General features: G+C 35.0%; 1 protein-coding gene across 18 annotated transcripts in view; it reads right to left on the bottom strand.

The window, feature by feature from the left end:
- The window catches only part of LOC128671484 (sorbin and SH3 domain-containing protein 1-like), a 158,350-nt gene that overhangs the window by 9,232 nt on the left and 125,533 nt on the right, over positions 1-23,585 (bottom strand). For 11 of the 18 annotated variants that reach the window (XM_064436069.1, XM_064436068.1, XM_053747965.2 and 8 more), the window contains 13 exons: positions 23,002-23,164; positions 18,372-18,467; positions 17,986-18,125; positions 17,691-17,757; positions 17,554-17,589; positions 16,332-16,551; positions 15,763-15,877; positions 15,229-15,261; positions 14,557-14,622; positions 13,626-13,720; positions 13,253-13,419; positions 7,271-7,330; positions 1,155-1,315 (listed from right to left, as the gene is read on the bottom strand). In XM_064436069.1, the coding sequence (XP_064292139.1) occupies positions 1,155-1,315; positions 7,271-7,330; positions 13,253-13,419; positions 13,626-13,720; positions 14,557-14,622; positions 15,229-15,261; positions 15,763-15,877; positions 16,332-16,551; positions 17,554-17,589; positions 17,691-17,757; positions 17,986-18,125; positions 18,372-18,467; positions 23,002-23,164 (1,419 nt within the window). Of the gene's footprint in view, positions 1-1,154; positions 1,316-7,270; positions 7,331-7,622; positions 12,756-13,252; positions 13,420-13,625; positions 13,721-14,556; positions 14,623-15,228; positions 15,262-15,762; positions 15,878-16,331; positions 16,552-17,553; positions 17,590-17,690; positions 17,758-17,985; positions 18,126-18,371; positions 18,468-23,001; positions 23,165-23,585 lie in introns of those variants that run through there. The other 7 variants (XM_053747970.1, XM_053747959.1, XM_053747955.2 and 4 more) reach the window with 5 other exon arrangements.

Genomic DNA, 23,585 nt, shown 5'->3' with positions numbered 1-23,585 from the left:
TTAACTGGATTAAACGATTGCTCGTCTACTGACTCGATAATCGCATCGACATTGTATTTGATGATTTGACTGTAAGCTTCGTGCTACGTAAACAAAGATTCCAATATAATTTTGATATATTTCATGTGACACGAGGATGATAAGAAAATTACATAAATATTTAAATAGAAAAGAAAGAAATTTTTGGTGTACCTCTATAAATGCTTAACGAATCGTTATCACTACATAATATAAAACAAATTCGCTTTCTCTGTCCCTATATCCCTATGTATGCTTCAATCTTTAAAACTACTCAATGAATTTTGATGCGGGTTTTGTTTATATATATATTATATAGTTTGATTCCTGAGGAAGGTTTAGGTGTATAATTTATTAAGGTTTTACCTGAGTGAAGCCGGGACGGGCCGCTAGTAATACATAATGGGTAAATACAATGTGCGTTGATTGCTATATTAGAAAAGATGTATGCTCTTTATTAAGATTCAGTAGTAATAGAATCAGACATATTACATACATGTAACAAACGGAAAAGAACAGTTTTATTGAGCTCTAGGATTTCTTTATCTATCTACTTATAGTGCATTTGTTATTTTGTCCCTAGATCTAGGTTTCACATGGTTATTTTCATTATTAAACTTTGTAGCTATCATAATCTCTCTCAAAATCGGTAGTAAATTTGACGTCACTTTCCGCGTTAACGTTAACCACAGTGGGAGCATTATAACTAATATTGGACAACAAACTAATAAATACTTGCGTTAGTTCCACATCTGTTTCCGATGGAACATCTTCATAATTATTAGACTTGTGTGATTATACATGTGTAAGTCTCTGTCGCGACATCTCATTTGGGAAGACCCATATAACCGCAACCGCACCTAATTTGGGTGGATGATGGTAAACAAACCTGGCCTTGGTAGCTGCCAAAGACTTAGCTGATGGACAACAATAGCATACCCAGAAGGGTTGACGTAGGCAGGTTGTAAAAGCCGGCTGTGATTTTAACGAGAAATATGAACCTTAATTTTTTTCTCGTTTCTGTTTCTTTCTCGCTGACTTTGCGATATAACATCGGTAGTGAATGTTGACATCACTCTCTACATAGTCTGTGGGTATTCTGACGGGAAGACAATAGAGAGAGGTAGGACACAAACCTGCAAGTACTTGTTCCGTTTCTGTTCCCGGTATAGCCTCTTCATGTGCTCCGCCTGTTGGCGGGCCAGCTCCCTCTCCGGCACCAGGGGCAGCGGATCGTGACGCACAGGACAGCGGTAGTGGATGTTGACGTCGCTCTCCACGTAGCGCCGCGGGGATTCTGTTGGGAAGATGAAAACGTTGATGACGAAAATAATTTACGTAGTCTTAGTAAGACAATTGCACTAATTTGAAAAGGGATGGATTTTAAAAGGGAGGGAATAGAAAACAAATTTGAATAAAATCAAATACCTGTGGTATTCGTTGTTGTTATTTGTTTACAGTAAATCTTAAAAGAGGTTCCGACAAATAGTTTTGTTAGCCAATTATATTTTGTTTCTAATAGTAATCAAGTTCTTGTATTCAAATTGATTTTGCCAAAAATTTAATACCTCCATACTTTTATATTCTATTGTTTATTGCATTTTAATTATACCGAGAAAGTCAGTTTACTTCAAACATCGTGGCGACTTTTACATTGCATTTTTAACACATAACTTACTCTGTCAATTAAAATTAATTAAGTCCATGTGGTAATGTATTACCGTAGTCACTTTGATATGTATCTACTTTATCTTTGAAGAATGCAGTATAATTATTTTTATGTATCTATCTAGTTTACTTGCAAAAAGAGATACTAATTGACCAAAACATGTGTCAAATCTTGAAAATCACGTAAAGTTTGTCGTTAATCTTTTAGATCATTGGATTAATAATTGCATTTAATATTTATTTAAAATTTCCAAAATTCTGAATGGAATATAATTAGAGACACTTTCACATTGCACCAAACTTTTAATTGACCAAAACAGATTGCATTTGGCGTTGGTTGATATAATCACGGTTTTTGGGTAAAAAGTGAAAGTAACGCTCGAAGCTATGGCTATGGTGTCCATTGATGTAACGCGGTGTCGATTATAAGATGTCTCGTAATAACAATCTCCGGACCGGTTTCAGTGACTTATTACGTGTGAATAGAGCGATCGGCGGACGTTATTACGTGTGACCGTCGGAAGAGGCGTCGGAAGTCTTGGGCGGTCAATTTAGTGATAGATTCGACCTACATTTTCTGATGTGAAGGTGCTTTTATGTTTAGATTGATTCTGGCCTCTTAATACTATTATATTTACTATTTAGTACATAGTAAATAGTACTAAGTAATACTTTTGGTACTCTAGAAATTGCTCTATATAGTAGTTACGTGTCATGAAGTAAAAGAATATTTTATTGTGTTTCAGCGTTCCTTCTCATTAAGATCGTCTGAAAAGTTAATAGATCGTGACATTGAATATATTTTTTTAATTTTATTTTATAAGACTTTATTGTTCCAAGTAAAAACATACTTATAAACAAATGGCGAACTTAATGCTATAAGCATTCTCTCCCAGCTAACCATTAGGAGAAACAGAGAAAAAAATAATACAAATATATAACTGACGTACAATAGAATCGGTAACAACAGAAAACAATTTACAATTAACAATTTATTAACAATTTACAATTAAATAGAGTGTAATAGAATTTATGATGCCTATTCTCCGTAAAGAAAGCAATGTAACCCATAATTTTATTTGCAATAATTGTAGAATAACTAACGAAAAATCTAACTTTATATGTTTACAAATGCGGCTATTTTGTACGTGCAAGGTACGTGCGAGATGAAATCGAAAGCCCTTCGGAATAGTAAGTGAAGTGAGTGTCGACTTTCACGAGACAAGTTCTAGGCGCGTGCTTACGACACACCTTGTTATTTCATTCTCCGCGCGAATCTGATTTCAATCGACAGTCCGGTTTTTGACCTATTCCGGTAACGTCGGTAAAATTTGCTGCGGATACCGTTTTGTTTTTTAACTTTTACTAAATCAAAGAATATTTTGCACTTTTACTAGGTACAGCCAAATACCGGTGCTCAATGATGTACATTAGTACATAATTCAAAAATTTGCGTTGATTTTACAGAATAATATCATTAAATTTTGTTATTTTGTTTAAATTGACTTGATGCAGGCCACCATATTTCAACATTTTAACATTATATTGAAGATGATCTTATATCTGTGTTTCTTTCGTTAGATATAAGCTATCACTCGCGTTATTTGTTAACGCGAAATTATAACAGCATATAGGCATTATTTTTTAAATATCATCGAAAATTCTTTGCATTATAATCATTGATTGAGTTTTTAAGATCTGTAGTCATTAAAAGTGAGAAACACGTCTTTTTCCTTACGGGACAGGCAGAGTCAGGAAATGCGAATCTCAAAGCCTTGATACCTAGTTGATAATAATATAAACAATTTCAATAATATACAATAGGTACATGAATGGCCCAGAAAATAGATGAGCAGTGTAAATATTTGACATGCCAATGTATGATAACATTTTGTGGGCAGGTTTAGAATATTAGTCATAACAGCATTGTTAACTAACAATGATGAGTATTTACATTGATAATATTACAAGTAACTAAGCCTTATATAAGCTGGAGCTTACTTTTATATATTAAATAATCTTTGTGTTTATTTAGGTATTTAAAAACATTGTTAAAATAAATAGTTAAATAGTCGATAAGTAACATTAAACTTTTTAACTTAATTCATTATCAGATGATGTTGTTCATACATCAGTAATTTGTAGCTATTTATATAGCAATGGGAATAGTTTCTGTTCACGTTAAATTAAACAATGTGTGCAAATTATTTAATTTTTTTTACATTAAGTTATTTTAATATCTCATTTCCCCATGTTCCCGGTTGCCTTCGGGGCTGTGATGCCGAGAAGCCAGGAGTAGACGTGAAAAAAAATTTAAAAGAGTCGGCTGTGATTTTACAACCCGCCTGATGTCAATCCTCCTTGGGAATGCTCTTGTAACCTATCAGCAGCCTAGATATCATTGCAAGATAGATTTAGATATTGTAGTTCACGGTAACAATGACTTATTAAATATTTCTCAACAGTCATTGAAGTGGAAACTGTTACACTACAGAATATTAGGCATGGATTTTCTCAAGTAATAAAAAAAAAAAAGAGATTGTGTGTTTTGAAATTACAGCTGTATTAATTAACCTGTGATATGCATCAATCGACTGCTAATAGATATAATAACACCTCAACTTTTATTATATGACATTGACAGAGAGAAAAAAATATAAAGTATTTAATTTAATAATGTGTCGTCGCCTTATTTTCTTTTGAAAAAATATCGTATAACACATATGAATATGGAAAATATGTTTATTAAATATGTTATCTGTCTGGTTGAACAGTAGCTTTACTAATGAGCAAGAATACATTATCAATTTTAGGAATATTACTGACATTGTCTGAGTAATAAAAGTTATCATATCAGTTTGATGTTGTATATTATTATTTTATTAATTTCATATTTATTTCATATATTTAATTCAAACACAATCGGAAGCTTGCTTCGCATACAGCGTAATATTGCAGTCCATACAATTAATATTAATACCATTACAATTTATTGAAAAAAATATTGTTTATTTTGTTTACTGCTTTATTAGTCTCAATAACCTAAAAAAATAAATAAACAAAAACAAACCGTGCGCGGTAATTTTTCTTATTTGTTTCAAAATACCCATGTTCACACACTCACTGCAACGTCCAATAGTCACAAGTCACAACACAGTCCTACGACACACTACAACGCGGCTGTCACCGCCTGCGATTGAGATGCACTTGCTAACTTTCGACTCTGCAACTCCCGCCAAAATCTGCGCCCGCGCAGGCCACTTTCGCGGTCTGTGCGTACGGACATGGCTTGTTTGTTACGATGCGATTGTTTACAATTTGTTTTGGATAATTGTTATTTTTGGAGTTTCACTTAGGTATCAGTGGGATGAAGATAACCTATTATATCTGATCTCCGACTCTCAGAAAAATTGGTCGTCAAATTTTTCAAACAACAATATTGACGACCTCGGTGGCGCGATGGTAAAGTGCTCGCCTCTGAACCGAGAGGTCCCGGGTTCGATCCCCGGTCGGGTCATGATAATGACCGAAAAATGGTCATGAAAATGATATTTTTCTGATTGGCCCGGATCTTGGATGTTTATCTATATGTGTATTTGTTGTAAAATATAGTATCGTTGAGTTAGTATCCCATAACACAAGTCTCGAACTTACTTTGGGGCTAGCACAATCGGTGTGATTTGTCCTTACATATATGTATATGTTTGTAATTTACTCTGTGTTTCTAAATTGTTCGAGACATTAATAAACTCTACTCGAATTTTTAAGATGATCACATAATTACTTCCTAGAAAGTAAACACGATCTATGCTTATTAAAGATTTTTATTTACATTCTACAGTCAAAATGACATCAACGTACCCAAATTCATGAACAACTAAGTATCTATAGTAAAATAAGTATAATATAAATACAGCGGAATAAATTATGTGATGTTTCCTGTTTACAATAGAACTTTAGTTTAGAAATGCACAATAGATTTTTATTCTCATGTAGCATTAGTTTCAGTACGGCACATTTGCCGAACAATAAAGTACTTACTGTACGGAAGCGGCGCGTACACGTCTGGGTATTTGATGGTTCGGTTTCCCCAATCAGAAATGTCGAGCGTGTGACGGTATGACTCTTCCCGGGCATGATCTTTCACCTTATTTCGTAACACCACTTCATCTTGACTGTATTTCCTTCGTACGTTCTTTTCTGCAAATTCTTCTTTAGAAATCTGTGTCAAATCATCTAGAGAAGACGATAGATTAGTTGTGCTGTCAACCGGATTTACAGACATTCGTTTAGATTCAATCTTATAATCATCAGTTTGTGCAGTGCTCTCAGTTATAATCGTCTCAAATGGTCTTTCATGGGGCACTTCAATATTTATTAATTTGTTCTCTTGTAGCGATGGCTTATCTTGTTTACCAACAGATCCATTACTTTTTATACTATCTGTATCACATTTGGAAACCGAATCATTCGGGCTACTTTCTTTTGAAAAGTATGCATCGTCTTCATACTCGACTTCAGTATTAATCTCGTCTTGTTCTTCATACAGCAAGTTCTTTCTCATATATTTATTTAGCGCTATCACAGATTTTGAGAGTGATCCTGAATTTGGAACGTCACCACAAAAAAATCCATCGTCTTCAAAAACTTCACTTTTAACCAGCCGCCTGTTGGCGTTATTGGCACTTGTATTGTTGTTCATTATTACCAGCGTTCTTTCATAATTACAACATCACTTGAACACTTCACATAGCCACTTGATGTTTTGCACTGCACTAAGCAAAGATAACACATATCTTCTTATCTAACACTAAAAAGATAACGCGATTCGATACGTTCCAATACCCTATTTTATTAAAATTTATTTATATTCTGTGTTTCACCTTCAGTATATTTTGTGCGAGTAACAAGCGAACACAACACAACACTCAAAATATTTACCTACAAAAAACCGATCCGACGAGTTTTGGCGGTCCAATCCGATCGAATGGATGACGCAAATCTGAGCCGAGGAGATCAACAAGAAGAATCATTTTTTCGTCACGATTACGATATCATAAGATATATTTTACGCAATCTATTAGGCTGCTTTATCGATAATAATTTAAATCATCACTCGGCACGGGCCCTAGACCGCGTATGCTGACTTCGGCCAGAGGAATAAGTTTGGGGCGATTGTTTTGAACAAAGACCATTGTTTCTTTTTTATTCGCACAGATAATATGTATAGATATAATTGCAACGCGTGTTTACTCTCACAATGACTGTATGAGTTTTTGGAAGGAAAGATACATGTAATGAAACTTTTTACTAATGAAAAAATAAGTTTAAATGGTTGTTAGGTTTAAATAATTTACCCAAGGGATTTACCGCTCAAAATATAATTGGTTGGCTATTTAAATTGTAGTAGAAACTTATATCAAAACTCTATAAAGATTGATACTATTAAAATACGCTTTTAATTTTGCACACGATCACGGACACAAACGCAGCAGTAGAGCGGTCCAAGTCAAGTTCAATTTTATTTTGATTGCTTTATTATTCACGCATTAGTTAAATATGTAACTAAAAATGATATACTTGCCTTTGTCGGCGTATATCCCTTGTGTTGCTCTTCGAGGGGGCTCTGGGGCGGAATCGCATTCTAACGGGTTATAACAAAATGATGAGAATGAGACTCTATTCACACAATGATATTAATGTTGAAGTAATATTGATTTCTGCTCTGATAATGATATTACGACACTGTCTTTTCGAAGTGTAGTGTTGTGAAATATTAAGCCAAATTCGTGACAGTAAATTATAACTTTGCAATTTGTGCAGAAATCGATAAAATTTCAATCTTAAAATACATAGTACAAGTATCTCCAAAATCTGTACATTTATGAGAATATTCATTGAATTTACAGGATAAAAGGGAAAGTTTAAAAATTAACCTTGAAATGTGACAGTATGTCGCCATGGCGTGACGAAGGGAGCTAGCCGGTAGGGCCACGCCGCGGGCGGAGGACGGGGCGGCGCGCGGGGGGGCTCGTAGCGGCTCGCTGGCCGGTGCACGGATGGATCGAACTCTTGCTTTGAAAACGCATCAGTTTTCAAAATAGAACTCAATTTTACCGATGGCTTAGAAACAATAGGCTTATTCTCTTTTTTCACAGGAGATGTTCGACCTTTAACCAATACAGTCGGATCTTTTACGCATCTGTTGTTATCAGTAACATTGGGATAGCGATGTGCTACCCAAGGTCCCGCTAAATATGGAGCAATATCTCGAAGCTCACTCATATCCGGAGCTGACGCATAGATTTGACCCAGCAAAGACATTGTTTCAAATCTGCGACGAATCCGATCCACTTCTCCAGCACGACATTCTGGCGTATCCTCGGTAGATCTAGACCTAGATGTAGTTCGCCTACGAAGAGATGCCAATTTGGATATGATATCAATATGTGGCATGAAGCGATTATTTTGGCGAAGTGGTACCCGCGCCACAGGGAACATTCTTTCTCGTCGTGATTTTTCAACTGACGCCCAATTGTTGCTAAAAACATTGCGTGTAATTTCAGGGTCACTCCGGTGTCGTCGTAAGACGGCACCCGCTGCCGTGGGGGAGTCGAACCGCCGCGCTAGGCGGCGAACCTCTCCCGCACGCGCCAGCTTGAGGTAAGCCCGCCAGTAACGCTCCGGGTCGGGCGATGGGCTGCGACTGCGAAAGATTGTCTCGTCGCTTGAGTATCGTAGCGTGTCAGGCGTTCGTCGATCGCTAACATGCACTTCCGAATGCGGCGAAGAAGATCTTGAACACATTTCAGGTTTACTTGGCAATGAATGAAATTTATTTTTTTCAGTTTCTCCGAAGAGCTCTTTAAAATTTGCACAAGACTGGGATTGCGCAATAATATTTTTCTGTGCATCATTATCGGATGTTTTACGAGATACAGATGACGGAGGAGATATTGGAGCATTTTTGTCATCTTTTTCTTTTTCATCTGGACTCTCCCTCGGTTGATATATTGTTTTTATTTGTTCTGATACATTATTTACAGATTCAAAATATTCAACTTTTTTTTGTACTTCCTTACTTGGTCCTCTATAAATAACAGTTTTATTTGAAACATCTGAACTACCAGTATCAGTTTCACTAGCTGGAGATTGATACTGCGTTTCCAGTTTTTCATTTGAGTAGACGATGTGTCGTTTATTGTCATTTTTAATGTTGTCTCCACTTTCTTTATTGTTATCATCAAAACTCTGAGTAATATTTGATGAAACCGATTCATGTTTTTCTTTATTATTATCTAATGCTGTTTCACGTATTTTAAGACAGCTATTTTCTATTTCATCTTTGAGCGATATTGGAGCAGAATTATCAAACTTATTCATCCGGTCTAAAATTTCCTTACTAAGAGTTTGGGATATTTTTCTTTTTTCATTTTCACTAAGCGACATTTGAATTTTGTTAACATTATTTTTTAGTTCTTTTACTGAAGTAATAGGACATGATATAGCAGCTATCGACTCTGATTTTGTAAGTTTTGGTTTGATATCTCTTTCAGGCAGAGGAGGAGGGGTAATTAAAGAGTTACAGCGAACGTGTAAAGAAGGATTTTCTATAACTTTGGTATCTTTTATATCAATACTAAATTTTTCAATTTCTTTGTTAGCCTTGGCTTCTAATTCTTTACTATAAATTGAATTTAGTTGATTCTTAAGAGCATTAACTTGCTCCATAGATAAACTACTCCATAAACGATTTCCCAAGCCAATTTTTTTACGGAGCTCACTTAGTGTGGCATCTTGTTGCAAGGAAATAGTAGGCTTGAGCAAAATTTGTGTATCCCTTTTTTCAGTGTCGTTTTTTCTATTGATGTTAAATGCTGTCTCAGCTACACTAGTACCTCTCCATAAGGGTTTATATGTGTCTTTTGGTAAATTTGGGTCTATATCATGGTCATAATAAGATATATGTTTGAAATGCTCTTTAAGATCTTCTACTGATTTTTCTTTAGTACGTAAGCCTCTATCCCTATCATAATTCCATCGAAAATCGTTTATATCTCTTGGATAAAACAAAACGTCTTTTTCATTTTGAGCTTTTTTCAACTTATAATACAAATGATTCAGTTCTTCTTCTGCTCTCTCTATAGCTCGAATTTTTTTCCATCTATCAAAGTCAATAATTTCTTCATCACGTCGTCTGTGACGAAGATCTGAAGTGGATGTAGCTTTTTCTAATTCACCTACTCTTTCTAAATATGTGTAATATCTATTTAACTCTCTAAATCTTTCTGATCTCAGTTTTGTATTTTCCATGTCTTGCAAATATTCGTCATAATCCGGATCATTGTGTAAATTAGGATCACTTTTTGTTTTAGCTGCTATATTTTCAACAAAAACCTTTTTATCAGCGTCACCTGCACTTCGTGTTCTGTATACATATTTTGTGAAATCTGCTTGTTTAACATTTTGTTGTCTTACATTATGAATACGTCGATATGATGGCGATCTAATAGAAACTGGTGAAGTAGAATGACTTCTACTTTGACTTTTGATAGATCCCTTTTTTGAAACTTTAGGTGATATAGGTCTAGAAGTTTGTGAAAAATACATAGTGGAGGGTAATTTTTCATCTTCTTTATTTTTGTTTGACTCCAGAATATTTTCTGTTGCCACTACACGTTTGGTTACTATTGGAGATATAGGTCTACTTGTTTCTGTAAATATCATTCTAGTTGGAGATGGCGATTTTAAAGAAATGTTTGTATTTTGTATTTTTGGCGTTTTAATTTTAATTACGGGTGAGACAGGTCGCATTGTTTGTGAAAAATATAGTCGAGATGGTGAAACGGATTCCCTCGTCGGTGACTTTTTTGGTTTCTCTTTTTTAAAGAATAATATAGTAGGTGATTTAGGACGGGATGTTTCTGAAAAATATAATTTGTTTGTTGGTGGTTCACTTTTGCTCCTTACTGTAGCTAGAGATGAGCTAGAACCAAATTCGTCGTGTCGAGATAAACTGTCGAACTTACGAATATCACCGTACATTCTTCCAGGCCATGATATTGAACGAGGACTACTTACTTGTAGTGGGCTTGGATAACGATCCCACATTTTAAATCGTGATAAAGATACTGGTTTTCTATGAATTAAATATGTATTCAGCGACTTAGGCTCCCTGATGTTTTGTGGGACTGTTTGAAACATTTTTGCCTTTTCCAAAACAGTAGTAGTTGGTTCTGTCAGTGGATATGATAAAGTATGGAAAGAGGATCCTCCAAGAAAAAGATGTTGAAAAAATGAATCCGATACTACAGCATCGTGCGTTTCTTTTATTTCCTTTGAACTGATGCGTTTTTTATTCAAATTTTCAAATGAACCGAAGTTAGACGTTTCTCGTGATGTATCACCAAATTGATTATCTAATTCGGATTCATGAGGTGATATTATTGTAGTTTTCTTAATTGTTTTACCTTTTGTAACTTTAGCCGTATCAAATTTTGCTTCTTTTCCTTTTTTACTACATGCCTCGTGACAAGGCACACTACGAGGTCTTATTACTACACTCTCTAAAGATTTCTTCTTTTTCAGATTTGTAACTACAGCGGTTTTTACTTGAGTTTGTCTTTTTAGACCTGGTGTTATATTTAAAGTGGATTTAGATATATTTGTAGAACTTTGTAAGGTGTTCGGTTTCGCTGTTTTAACGTTAGTTTTAGTTGTTAAACATGGGTTTGATTTAGTTAAATTAGACATTTTTAGTTTTTGCATCTTTTCTGATGTTCGCACCATATCTCTGCTTTTATGAGTAACAGAAGGTGGCGAAGGTTTCATATTGTATGGTGGAGATGATTTTTTCATAACACCTGTTTGGCCGTTTCTTATAGGTTTAGCTCTAGATTTAACAGCTTCGATGCGTTCGTTTCTTTTTTCAGAACTCCATAATTTATCCAATGAAGTAACTTTATCTAATATATTGGTTATAGGCGTCTTACGCCCAGCTCCTCCTTCTATAGTAACTGAAGATGATGGAGTTTCATATCTGGCACGCGAGGAATTTGCATATTCTGTTGGTAGTAATGTTCTTCGTGGAGAGCCAAAGCTACTTGTTGAAGTAGGCCTACTATAGCTTGATTTTTTTAGTATACTAGCAGTTGGAGCAACTATGCTCTTCCTATTTACTGCTGGGGGAGCCGAGGTCGACATTATACGGCTTTTTAACGATTCTTTGACATCGGAACCTGGTTCTCTTTTACTCAATATTTGAGTGTTTTGTCTAGTTAATTTACAACTTATTCTATTTTTCAAGAAATCCACATTTGATTGAGATGGCGTTTGTGTTCTTTTTGGTGACGTGGATGATGGTTTTCTTGATGTTATTAATTGAAGTGTTCTACTATTTTTGGAGGATATCCTTCTGGGTGGTGCTGGTGGATAATTATCAACTCCAGTTTGGTGTTCAACATTTAGAAAAGATGGCTGTTGTTTTCTGAATCTCATATGGCGATCTGTCTCGATAGGAGTTATAGGGTAGCATATTACTTCGTGTGATTTCGGAGTCTTCTTATGCACTCTTATCTTGGTCAGTGTTGGTGATATAGGGATATATTCTATTTCCGATTCGTCTGTGAAATTACAACGTCGTTTCAGTAGATTGTTCTTCTGTGCTGATCATTAGGATTGTGTAAAACGTGGTTCTTGTGCCCCTGAAAATTTTCGTGACTCTCAAAAGCATTTTGTTGCTCTCTAAAAAGTGGTACTACAAACTTTGCACTGTCAAATTTCTGCCGTGTATTAGGTAGCTGTGCTTATTTAATTTTGGAGCCTACTTGTACCATGCATATGAAAACTATATTACCTTATTACGAAGTTGAAGACCCAGCACCTTGTTATACAGATGAAACAAACAGTCATGCATAAATACGTTTATAATACGAACTTACCTCGCGTCTATTTTGTTATAACTGTCGCGTGTGCACTGATTTGCAATGTTACGGTGTCATTATACATAGTGTGGCCTTGAGTGGACACATCTGACAATACATTACTATTTTGTATTTTGCAGTTCATAGAATATTATGTAGCCTTGACCGATTTGTATAGCGACGTACATCGTTGAAAATAATACAGTTAAATAATATGACTGAATAATATTATCATCAATAACAATAAATAAATATTGTTATTTATTAGAACCATCACCATTAGATTTAGAATAGCCAAAGAAAATAACATGCATAACACAACTAATTTAGACTAATGTATATTTATTGATTATAATATTGTTTTTTATTATTATAATATAGTTTTCAGGATTGACCCACTTTGACGACTGTATTTCGACGAGAAAATTCATTATAAACTTTTGATTTCACATCGTATATATGGACGATGTCGTCATATTTTGACGACCTCTGTAGTCTAATGGTCATCAAGCCGAGGTCCCGACTCCAATCACCAGATTCGATTGTAGGATGAGTTCGTACTCCATACTTCGGGTTTTCCAACTTACTTCGGGGCTAACTCAATCTGTGTGATTTGTCCATATATAATTGATCATTAGTATTACCTTGCCTCTGTGGCGCCGGCGAGCGGAAGCCCCGCAGCGGCGGCTCGCCCCCGGCCTGCAGGTCGCGGTACGCGGCGCGGCGCTCGGCCGGCGACAGCGCCGCGCTCTCGTCGCGTCGCCGGAACACCAGCGTCGAGTCTGACTCGTAGCCGGATTCTTTCAGAGCCCTATGAATCATCACATCAATAGATAAATTCATTAATAATATTTTGCTTTTTTCAATTAGCTTTAAATTTATCGGAAGAAATTCCTATAATGCAAAGAATTTCAGTTCTTTACGTGTATAAATGTCTAAATAGAAATAGATGTAAGGACAGAAAAGGAATGAAAATTTTCAGATATAAAGAACGAAGTAATAATTATTTGAACCAACCTGGCCATGTTTGACTTAGATAAAATTGCTGAAGTGATATCCTTCTTTTCTTTGGGTGACGCTTGTGGTAACGAAGTTGTGCTCGAAATATTTTGCTGCAAATAATGTTTAAATTTCAGAAAACAAAATACAATAAACATCAAATATATCTCCGTTTAAAACTAAAAAGCGTTTTAATACAGCTTGGGTCTCGTGTTTTTTCACGTTATGTCCAGAAAAATAATAATCATGCGCAGATTTTAATTTCTCTCATGCTGATTGTACAAATATACTTAACAAACAGAAGTACCTATACAATATTTACATCAAAGTAGAAGTAAAACCTGATTTGGCATCAAAAATATTCTATGAAGATATTTCATAAATCGTTTCAATTACAAGAGCAATACATTCATCACAGAGTTAAGAAATAAATAAAAGTTTATTAACATACAATTACACTTATTCGTAGACACATACATACAAACAATGAACATGCTCATGACATCCAAGAAATTTATTTAGATTACACATTCTAATTTGCAACCAGTAAATCAGTACGTCCTTATGGATTTTTTTCAAATGTAATAATTACATCCTTATTTAAGAAAAGTTGACTTCAATATGGACTTTTATTGGTGTGATTTGTAATATAGACGGATAATACCAACCCAGAAAATTAAATTATTGATGATTTATGTGATACTTGGAATGAAATCGCACAGAACTCTTAGGTAATGCAGAACATATCTATAGGAAATCAATTATCCTAGTACTGTCAACAGAGAACTGCTATGCAGATAGCAATATTATACCAGAATTAAACGACTTTTATAAATATACCAGTGACATTAATTACAAATTAGAATGCGTATATAAACTGGATAAAACTGAAATCAAAGAACATTCGGTAACACCAAAATGAAAACAGGCAAAGATGTTAAATCCTTACACTCTTCTGTATGGCGCGTGCGAGCAATGTGGTGTAAGGGGGCAGGGGGGAGTTGTCGTCGAGCCACTGTTAGTGCCACCACCACAACCGATAGCGGGAAAATACGCGTTAGTATGTCTTTTCATTTTCGATGAGAAGGTGGTGAAATGCTAGCTTGCAATCGAGGATGGTAAATTGCCGTTGAAAGCACCACCTTCTCAATAAAATGTTTGTTCTGCGGTTGAATTTAGGAAACACGTTAGTGATTAATTGATATGTACACTTTTAGGAATCAAACTTGTTGAAATATTAAAGTGAAGTCCGTATATTTTTTAGAACAAGGCAATTATTGATAAAATTTTAATTCAAAGCTTAAACCACCTAAGAGTAATAGCAGACAAGTTTTTAAAATTATCTACATTTCTGAGAATTATTAAAGATCCACCTTAAATCTTGAAATAATCCTATGTTCTGAACATAGGAGAATATAGATAATTTTAAAATTTAATCCTTTATTATTTTTTGTCCAATTTATGTATGAAGATATTTTGAATGAAGTAATTATTTATATAATTCTCACAGCCACAATGAATCAAAAAATTTTAGAAATTAATCACATCACAAGAGTAATAAAAATATACAATGTTATGAAATATACATAAATTCACACTTAAAATAGTAAAAAATTCGTACCCCATCAAAAATGTCCATGACCTCGTCCCACCACTAGAAAAAAAACAAAACTTTTGGTTTCGCACGATCATGGAAGTTAGTTGAACTGATGAAATTGTGACCCAAAATAGATGATGATCAAAACAATGCCATATTTTGTGACAAGACTGCGTGCTTTATTTTCAAACACACCACTGCGTGATATTCTGCGCATGAAAAGTCCGATTGATAAACTAACACACAGTGATCACTCATGTTGTACTGAAATATCAATAATAATTGGTTCTGATATCAGTAAGTGACTAAAGTTTATTTCTAACGCAGACAGAAAAAGAGACAACTAACCATAACTATTGGTAACGAAATAAATAAGTCGCTTCTTTTTAGCCTACCTTAGAAACAGTATATAAAACTTTAGTCTATTCAGGCAAAACATGCTTTTAAACCCTCGGAAAAAATGAAGAAATGACTGTTATTCGATGGTCTATGAAGTGGTTTTGTTTTTTTGACCCCATAAAAGTGTATGTGATATATATTTATGTAGATAGAAGTTACCTGTTTGGCTTCCTTATCAATTACAGACGACCGTCCAGGCACATAGTCTTCTATCCTTCCAGGCTGGTTCTTATATACTTCTTGACTTGCTCTCGCTGAGGCTAAGGTACTATATCTGAAATCAAAAATAATTACATTGGTTTACTGAAAATGGCGTAGTCAACATAACTTGGTAAAGTTAATGATAGTCGTTTTTACTAACTGCTGAAACTAGAACGGAAAGCAAAAATGACGTATTAAGATTGTCTAAAAGATGACAGAAAACAAACTAATATTAAAAATAGTATTGTAGGTACACGAACGAAGTTCTTAAATTCCTTAAACAAGAAATTGTTACAAACTTTATTTATTCTCACGCGGTGGCGCCCGGGATAATGTGAAACCTTAAACTTTTGAAGAGTCTGCTATAATGTTACCACCGCCAATAAACCCTCCTTGGGAATGTTATATGCGTTTTTCTATTACCTATCAGCTTCCACGGCTATGAGTTCCTCAGTCGTCTCATAAAACATCAACGAAAGGATTCGATTAAAGAATAAAGAATCCAATCTCGGGCGGACTCCACTTACTTATTATTAGGCAAATATGGCGAGCTGGTATCGCTGATTCTCCTGTCGTCCTGCACGGAGGCGGTCCTGCGGCGCGCGCCGGACGTGACGTCACTGTCGTACGCGTCGCTCCACGCGCCGGAGCCCAGCCGTCCGCCGCCTTCCGGCTCGCTGAGGTAGCCCGAGCGAGGGTCGAAGTACGCGTATTGTGATTTGTTTGATACTCTTTGGGGGGGTTCACCTGGAGGAAAACAATTCTTATTTAGCTTCTTCCGACCTCGCTCCCATTCCCTGAGCGAGATTTTTAGAACGAAGTTCGGTATTCATCTAACTCGATCAGTAGCTAAACTCAAGCCGGTCATTCTTCTAACTGTTAGAAGAAAGAATGACCGGCTTGAGTTTGAGGAAATTTTGATATTAAAAAACTCTAGATTTAACTTGAAAATTATAATGTCAACAGCTCTGCTTGATCGTCATTTGATATTGTGGTGCAAAGCAGCATAAGACAGATGCTTATTGCCTTGTAATATTTATTGTATAAGCAAAATAAACACAAGTATACTTGAATCTAATGATAATGAACACAATGTGAAAACACACAAGACACCCAGAATAACTGTCGTATATAAGTGACACATATTACAATACTTTTACACCCTCAGAACCCCAGAATCTTTAGAGTTATTAACTACGTATAGCCCACGACATAAAAGCCACTGAAGTCAGTTTTGAAAAATGTAAAGAGGATATAAAAATAAATATCCATCTCACCGATTAGCACTTGTTACTATTAAATCAACGCAAAAATCATCATATTATCAAGAAGTGCCATAAATTTTTCTTCATTAGGTAATTCGTTTTAGTAGAAGCATTTTAATTTATCTAAAAGATACTTTATTAATATGTTATATAACTTAAGATTAACTTCCTTCGATATGTTTCATAATGTTATTTAAAACAGCAAGTTATTTTTAGTAGCATATTACTTAGTTGATAATAATTTCAATAGCACAACAGCCATTATTTAAACTAGCAATGAGAATTTAAATTAAGAATGATGACAAAAAGAATCAAGTTTATTCATTTCATTAATTAAATTGCATTATATTTTTTTCTAAATAAGCAGTGTATTTACAATGAGACACATCACATGTGATGAAGCAGATGTTACTGAAAATAGCGAATTAGTGGAGTTATACAGCCACCATTGAAAAATAATAATTTGGAATAGAGCTATAATCACCTCGTCGACTTTTGTATCGAATAGTCACATAATCGTCTGAAAAAGAAAATTAAAATATTTGGGGATCCATCGGAACTTATTTGGTTGAGAATTTAAATTATCAAATCAAGAAATTGTATTCAACAGTAAGAACTTACCATCGTATTTGTTTTTATGGATTGTGTCATACATTTTCTTGTACCACCTTGACGGGTCCTTGACTTCCTGAAATTTACAAAGTCGAAGGGTTATTTACGCTGTAAAATTATGACACTAGTTTAGAATATGACGTGAAACACAGGCACTTCCTGTGAAGGCCTAATTTGTAAATAAATGATTTGATTTTGATTGAGTATTATAATAAATCTGACACCAGTGGTAGCAATAACACACTTGAAAAGAAAGAAAGATTACTATAGTGAATGAAGGTAATGAGGTGAAATATCAGCTCACCGATCTGAGTGCCACGGGCATGCCGTCCTTGGTGGTGGGTCCGATGCCTTCTACTTTGGAGCGCGCGTGCGCATCGGCCATCTTCCGCGCGCCGATCTCCGCCTCGCCCTCGCTCGCGTACCCGAGTCGTAAGGCATGCACTGGAAGTCAAAAGGCCAAACAGTAATCAAAATTGTATAGTAAAAAAAATTACAAGATATAGATGAAATGATGACGATGTCATCACAATCCGAGCTTATGAAACTCTCAGTAGGAGAAGATAGGACAGGATTAAATAATAGCACTTAGTTGACTTAAGTAAATAATAATAGCTTTGCATAAAAAATTGGTAACACTAGAAACTCCGTGGAAAATTGAATTTATTGAACAGAAATTAATAATCTTACCTGGATCCCCAATAGGTGGCGAGGGTCTATCGCGAGGAAGCCGGGCGCTGTCTCGCTCCTGCTGAAGATAGCTGGAGCCACGAGGAATTTGGCCTTCTGGAAGACCGAAACATCCACCATTTAATCATTGTAAAAGTAATCGCAGATGGAGTAAGACGCTGACCGAATAGTGGCCTAGGATGTGTGAACGAAGTATCAGAAGGCCTATAATGGCTGAGGTCATCATTTAAGTCGCAAGTCGTCACAAAATAGAGAAGGTTGGTTGAAAAGAAAAGTGGTCTATGCTCATTAGTGGACAAAAAAGAGTAGAATATGAATAATGATGATTAAATAAACTTATAAAATTTTAAGATACTTAATCCAGTGTTTACTAAAATAAGCGTTATTAAAGTTTTCGAACTTCTTACTGATCCGTCTTAAAGACAAGAGCGGATAATCTACAACGAACTTACCGCAGATTACTGCGTCAAAGTACATTGAGATTTACGATTTAATATACACTATACAATGTAGCTTGAAGCTGTAAGATGGCTTTACGATCGAACGTGGTTAAATCTGCAGTAACTAATGCATTCCAAGGAAATAAGTGACAAAATGTGTCATGAGATACTGTACTGTTAGATGTTACATCACAACTTTAAGGTCTTCATTATCTATGTTGATTGGATCTTTTACACAGTAACAACAAACGTCTATATACGCGCGAAATTCCTAAACTATTGTACTCCAAAGTGTCACTTGCATTCGTAAAAGTTTAATGATGACGTCAGGCTACCCTCGTCAGACCTTTATTATACGCGACATCTATTTACCACGCTTATTTCTGAGGCTGTAATTCCACGGCGACCGTCGGGGGTCAATTTGTTTAAAAGTATAGCTATTTACTTTATCTATGAAAATGTCCACACTCACAGTATGCCTGTACGTACATTCCTTCCTTCTCTTTTACTTCCTCGATATACACAACACATAGGTACTCTGTAACGTATTTTTATTTTTTTCAAACTAGCGGTCCGTCCCGTGTATGTTAAAACATATGGTAAATTATGTACAATTCAAAATGAGACAAGCTTCAGGAATCAACTATATATTGGCGAAAACTGCATGAAAATCCGTGAAGTCATTTTTGAGTTTGTCGCGAACAGACCTGACAGACGCGGCTGAGGATTTTGTTTTTATTATAATACGTTACAACTCATTGTCTTAATAAAATACGATTGTGTGGTGATTGAATGGGTCGGACTTATTGGGAAGAAATTTGGAAAATACTGCGTAAACTCATCTCTTCCTACCACAGATAATTATTACCTACCGCCTACTTAAGCTAAATATCCAACCACTCGCATCAATGAATTTGTTCCTTATTAAGAAGATTTCAGTTGAGATCTCGAAGATCCAATTTACAATTGAGCCGATATAATTAATGTCAAACTGTGAAAACCGCAGCGCAATCCGCTGTTCCTTATCAAGCGAATATTTAATGAGGATATTGACAGTTGAAATCCTTTGGGACGGGACAAATGGCACTGACAATCAGTAGAACTAAGCCTCTATAAATTGGTTGCGAAATAAATGTTAATTATGTCGGTACGGTAGTAATAATTGCTAAATTGAAGCTAATAATTACAACACTTAAACAACATTTCGGTTAATGATTATAATTAACTATATCTGTTTACCTAATTATGTATGTACTAAGAATTATTTTTTTATTAACGTTTTATACTGACTGAAAAAAATGGTTTTAGCATTAAGCCCGTCTGTCGTACGTACCATGTTGGTAAAAATTTTAATTAATAAATAATAAGAAAACTCGAAAATTGATAACCGAAGTTTGAATAACTTTCGAAGTTGTTAATACGGGTAATATAATACGGGTTACACAAGCGTGATCGACAGAAAGGGCGACTATAGTTTGAGCTTTATAGAATAACGTATGAAACGGAAACGGAAAATAGGCATACTAGTTTTGCGTAAAGGGTTTTAAGAGTGCGTGAGGGTGTGGGTGAGAGTGGGTTGTACCAGTCAAATTTGACCTTAACTTTGGCCTGTGCGCCGCTGATGTTGAGGTAAAATACTTACTTTGCGTTTTTCTGCGCAGGTTAAAGTTAACGTCAAAATTTACTGGTACAACGCACCCTAAAATACTTATGTTCGTATGGCTGACGACAGAGAACATATTATTATTATTTGCCTGTTCGCGTTTCTTTGTACTCTTATTTATAAAATTTGACAGAAGAAATTTAATATCAATTTAATGGAAAGAGATTATCAACTGGTAAAATAAACAGCAAAAACTTCATTCATTCCGATCTGAGATCGTCTTAATCTCTAGAATCATTCAATTTAACTAACGAAATTGTTTGTTCCTCCCTGTTTTTCCTTCAATTTGTTGTTATTTGATTGAATATAATCAGTTTATGGTTTCCAGATTAGAATTTCCTTATTTATCTGCTTTTGCGACAATACTTCTGGTAAACATAAAACTTTATAATAGAAACAAACAATTCTAGGATTGCTTAACTGTTTATCTTAGAAATGTAATTATCATGAACATTGATATGGGTTTTAAAATTGTAATAAGTACCTATTGTCATTAGAAACGTTGATATTTTTCCCTACTCTATAAAAAAATTATTAGTTTAATAATATACAATATAGATTGCAATATTAGAATACTTAATAAATTGTAGTTCTAAAATATGTACGCCTAAATGCTTTGTCATTCACTTGAGAACAACATGATTTCACATTTCAAAGACACAAAGAGAGAAAAAAATCCATGAAAATCGATTAATCGTAAATAAAGTAGCGCGTCAGGAATTATACTTCTAAATATTTCATAGAGTTGATAAATTGGGCGAGTGCTCCGGGGCACTCACAAACTTTTCGGTTTCTCTACCTTTGAACTTTAATTTGCACGCTCTGCGATTAATATTCATTCGCAAAATAAACACGACAACTTGAATAACTACGTGTTATCTGTAATAACTATATGTTTATAAGGCGGTTTTCCTCGATGGTGACATTGCCGCGGCTTAATGTCGTTATTAGCATTATAGGTTGATTTTAATTTGCATACATAGGTAACACCAATTTAATCTGTGTAGGTAAACATTCTCCTTATTTTGTAAAAAAAAACTGGATCATTGTTTGAACGTAAGTCTGTAGTTAATTATTTCCGTTTGTATTTACATTTTAGTTTTAATTATTTCTTACAAAGTGTAATGCTTTTCTATTTCTATAAAACTTGTATTATAAATCAATGCCACCTTTTCTTATTGTTTTTTTTTTAATTTCACAAAGTCTGCTAATTCAGAGCAAGACAATGGTGGGCAATTATCGGCTTTTCGAGCGATTTGTAATGAGGGGGTGTGAATAGGGTTTGCACCCATCGGGTTTCCGGGATCGTTTCGGATATTAGCGGATATTGTCTTACTGAAATTTCGAAAACTGGGTAATGTCCAGGAATATTTATTTTAAAATAACTGGACAAGTGAGGACCACACCCAATGATTGGGTTTCGAAAGTATTATGTCTGACACAGGTATTACAATAACTCTGATCTATACTGTTTAAGGGTCTAGGAAAAATAAGTGGATATTTTGTGTGCATTTTTTCCACACTTATATTCGCTTAATTACTTATATCTGTACCGTTTTATATTGTAAAGTTTTATAGCTATAAAAGTATCTGAGCTATGACGGATGAAAGGACAAACAGACATAATGAAACTATAAGGGTTCCTTTACTTCGGAACCCCAAAAAGAAGTTACATTACAATATCTGAAATTACACATGGAATTTGAAAGTAAAGTTATATCATTAGGGCATATGTTTTCCATCGTCACTCAAACGAACCTATAATTACGACTTAACACGTGTTGCTTTTTATTTTTTCGGACATGGGCAGCTCAAGGGTGGCAACCCTGGATACCCGTCTGTGCGTAGGCCAATTAATGAAAGTTTCCCGCAATTAGCTGTCATTTCTCCGCCCCTGGCTGAATAAATTACAAACTTGATGATTTCAGTGCCTACAAACATGTCCTTTGGCTGCCAAACGAACGGGGTTAATGTTATCATGAAATTTAAAAACGTAATATTCTAAGGTAAACTCGCAGAACTCGCGTTAAAACATTCGAAAAACAGGAAAAATTTGATCTTCAAAGGACTGAATAGATTTTCCTGGTTCTCATAATATAAACAATTCCAGTCACATCTTTTACGTCGAATGGTGAAAGAAAATTCGATTTGACTTTTGTTAGTGAAAACAAAAGAATGAAATGTGAAGGTGACGATCAACCTCACCAGTCTAACGAATAATTACGTGAACAATATTATGAAAATAAAATTCTTTTTGATAGAACGTATTTTTGTATTAAAATTACAATAGAAATCCATGTCCATGTCACCTAAGTTGTTCAAATATTTACGCATAAGATTTGAAATATAAGGGTTAATCTCATACCTGTAGCAGAGAACTGACTGAGTTCTGCATTTGAGGCAATCTGCTAGAGCTAGTGGTCCTCAAACCTCTCAATACTGTGAAAGTCCGCAACGTAAGTAGTCGGTTATAGCTCTCCGATACGCTTGTCCAACCGTCCTACTACGATTTAATGTAGTTCCTTACCTCTAGCTTTCTGTAACAGAGTGACAGTAGGGTTCTGCGCCCGAGGCAGTCTGCTGGAGCCAGTGGTCCCCAAACTGTTCAGTCCAGTGGCGGGTGCACTCTGAGACGTGCGTAATCTCCTTTCGCTTTCCGATTCGCTGGTGCAACCGTTGTGTTCCGAATTCTGAAATTTCATTAAACCTAGATCAGTTACTTTTTAAATTTTATTGGGAAATCCAGTTAAAAACCTTCACATATATTCTGCTTTTGGGTGTCACACGAGTACAGCAAAAAATACTACCTATAGATTATCACAGATGAATACTTCTTCTATAATATTTTCAATAGTAATATTAACCCGAGTAAATTACACGTTTAAATTACACGGTTACTTACGGTTACACTTCATGTATTAGTAAGAAAATATATTGTTAATTGTATCTGACGTAAATGTTTTCTTTCAAAATTATCCGCTTAAAAGTTTCAAACACTCCGCTCGACTCAAGCATGTCGTTAAAATATTTTAAGAATTTATGTAACTTTTGGATCGTTTTTATTTCTTTTTCAATTTTGTTTGACTTACTTTGAAATTACTTTTCTCGTGA

Source organism: Plodia interpunctella, chromosome 7, assembly GCF_027563975.2.
Source record: "Plodia interpunctella isolate USDA-ARS_2022_Savannah chromosome 7, ilPloInte3.2, whole genome shotgun sequence".
In the NCBI taxonomy this organism is placed as follows: domain Eukaryota; kingdom Metazoa; phylum Arthropoda; class Insecta; order Lepidoptera; family Pyralidae; genus Plodia; species Plodia interpunctella.
The sequence above is the reverse complement of the archived record's forward strand: the minus strand, read 5'-3'. Positions and strand labels throughout refer to the sequence as shown.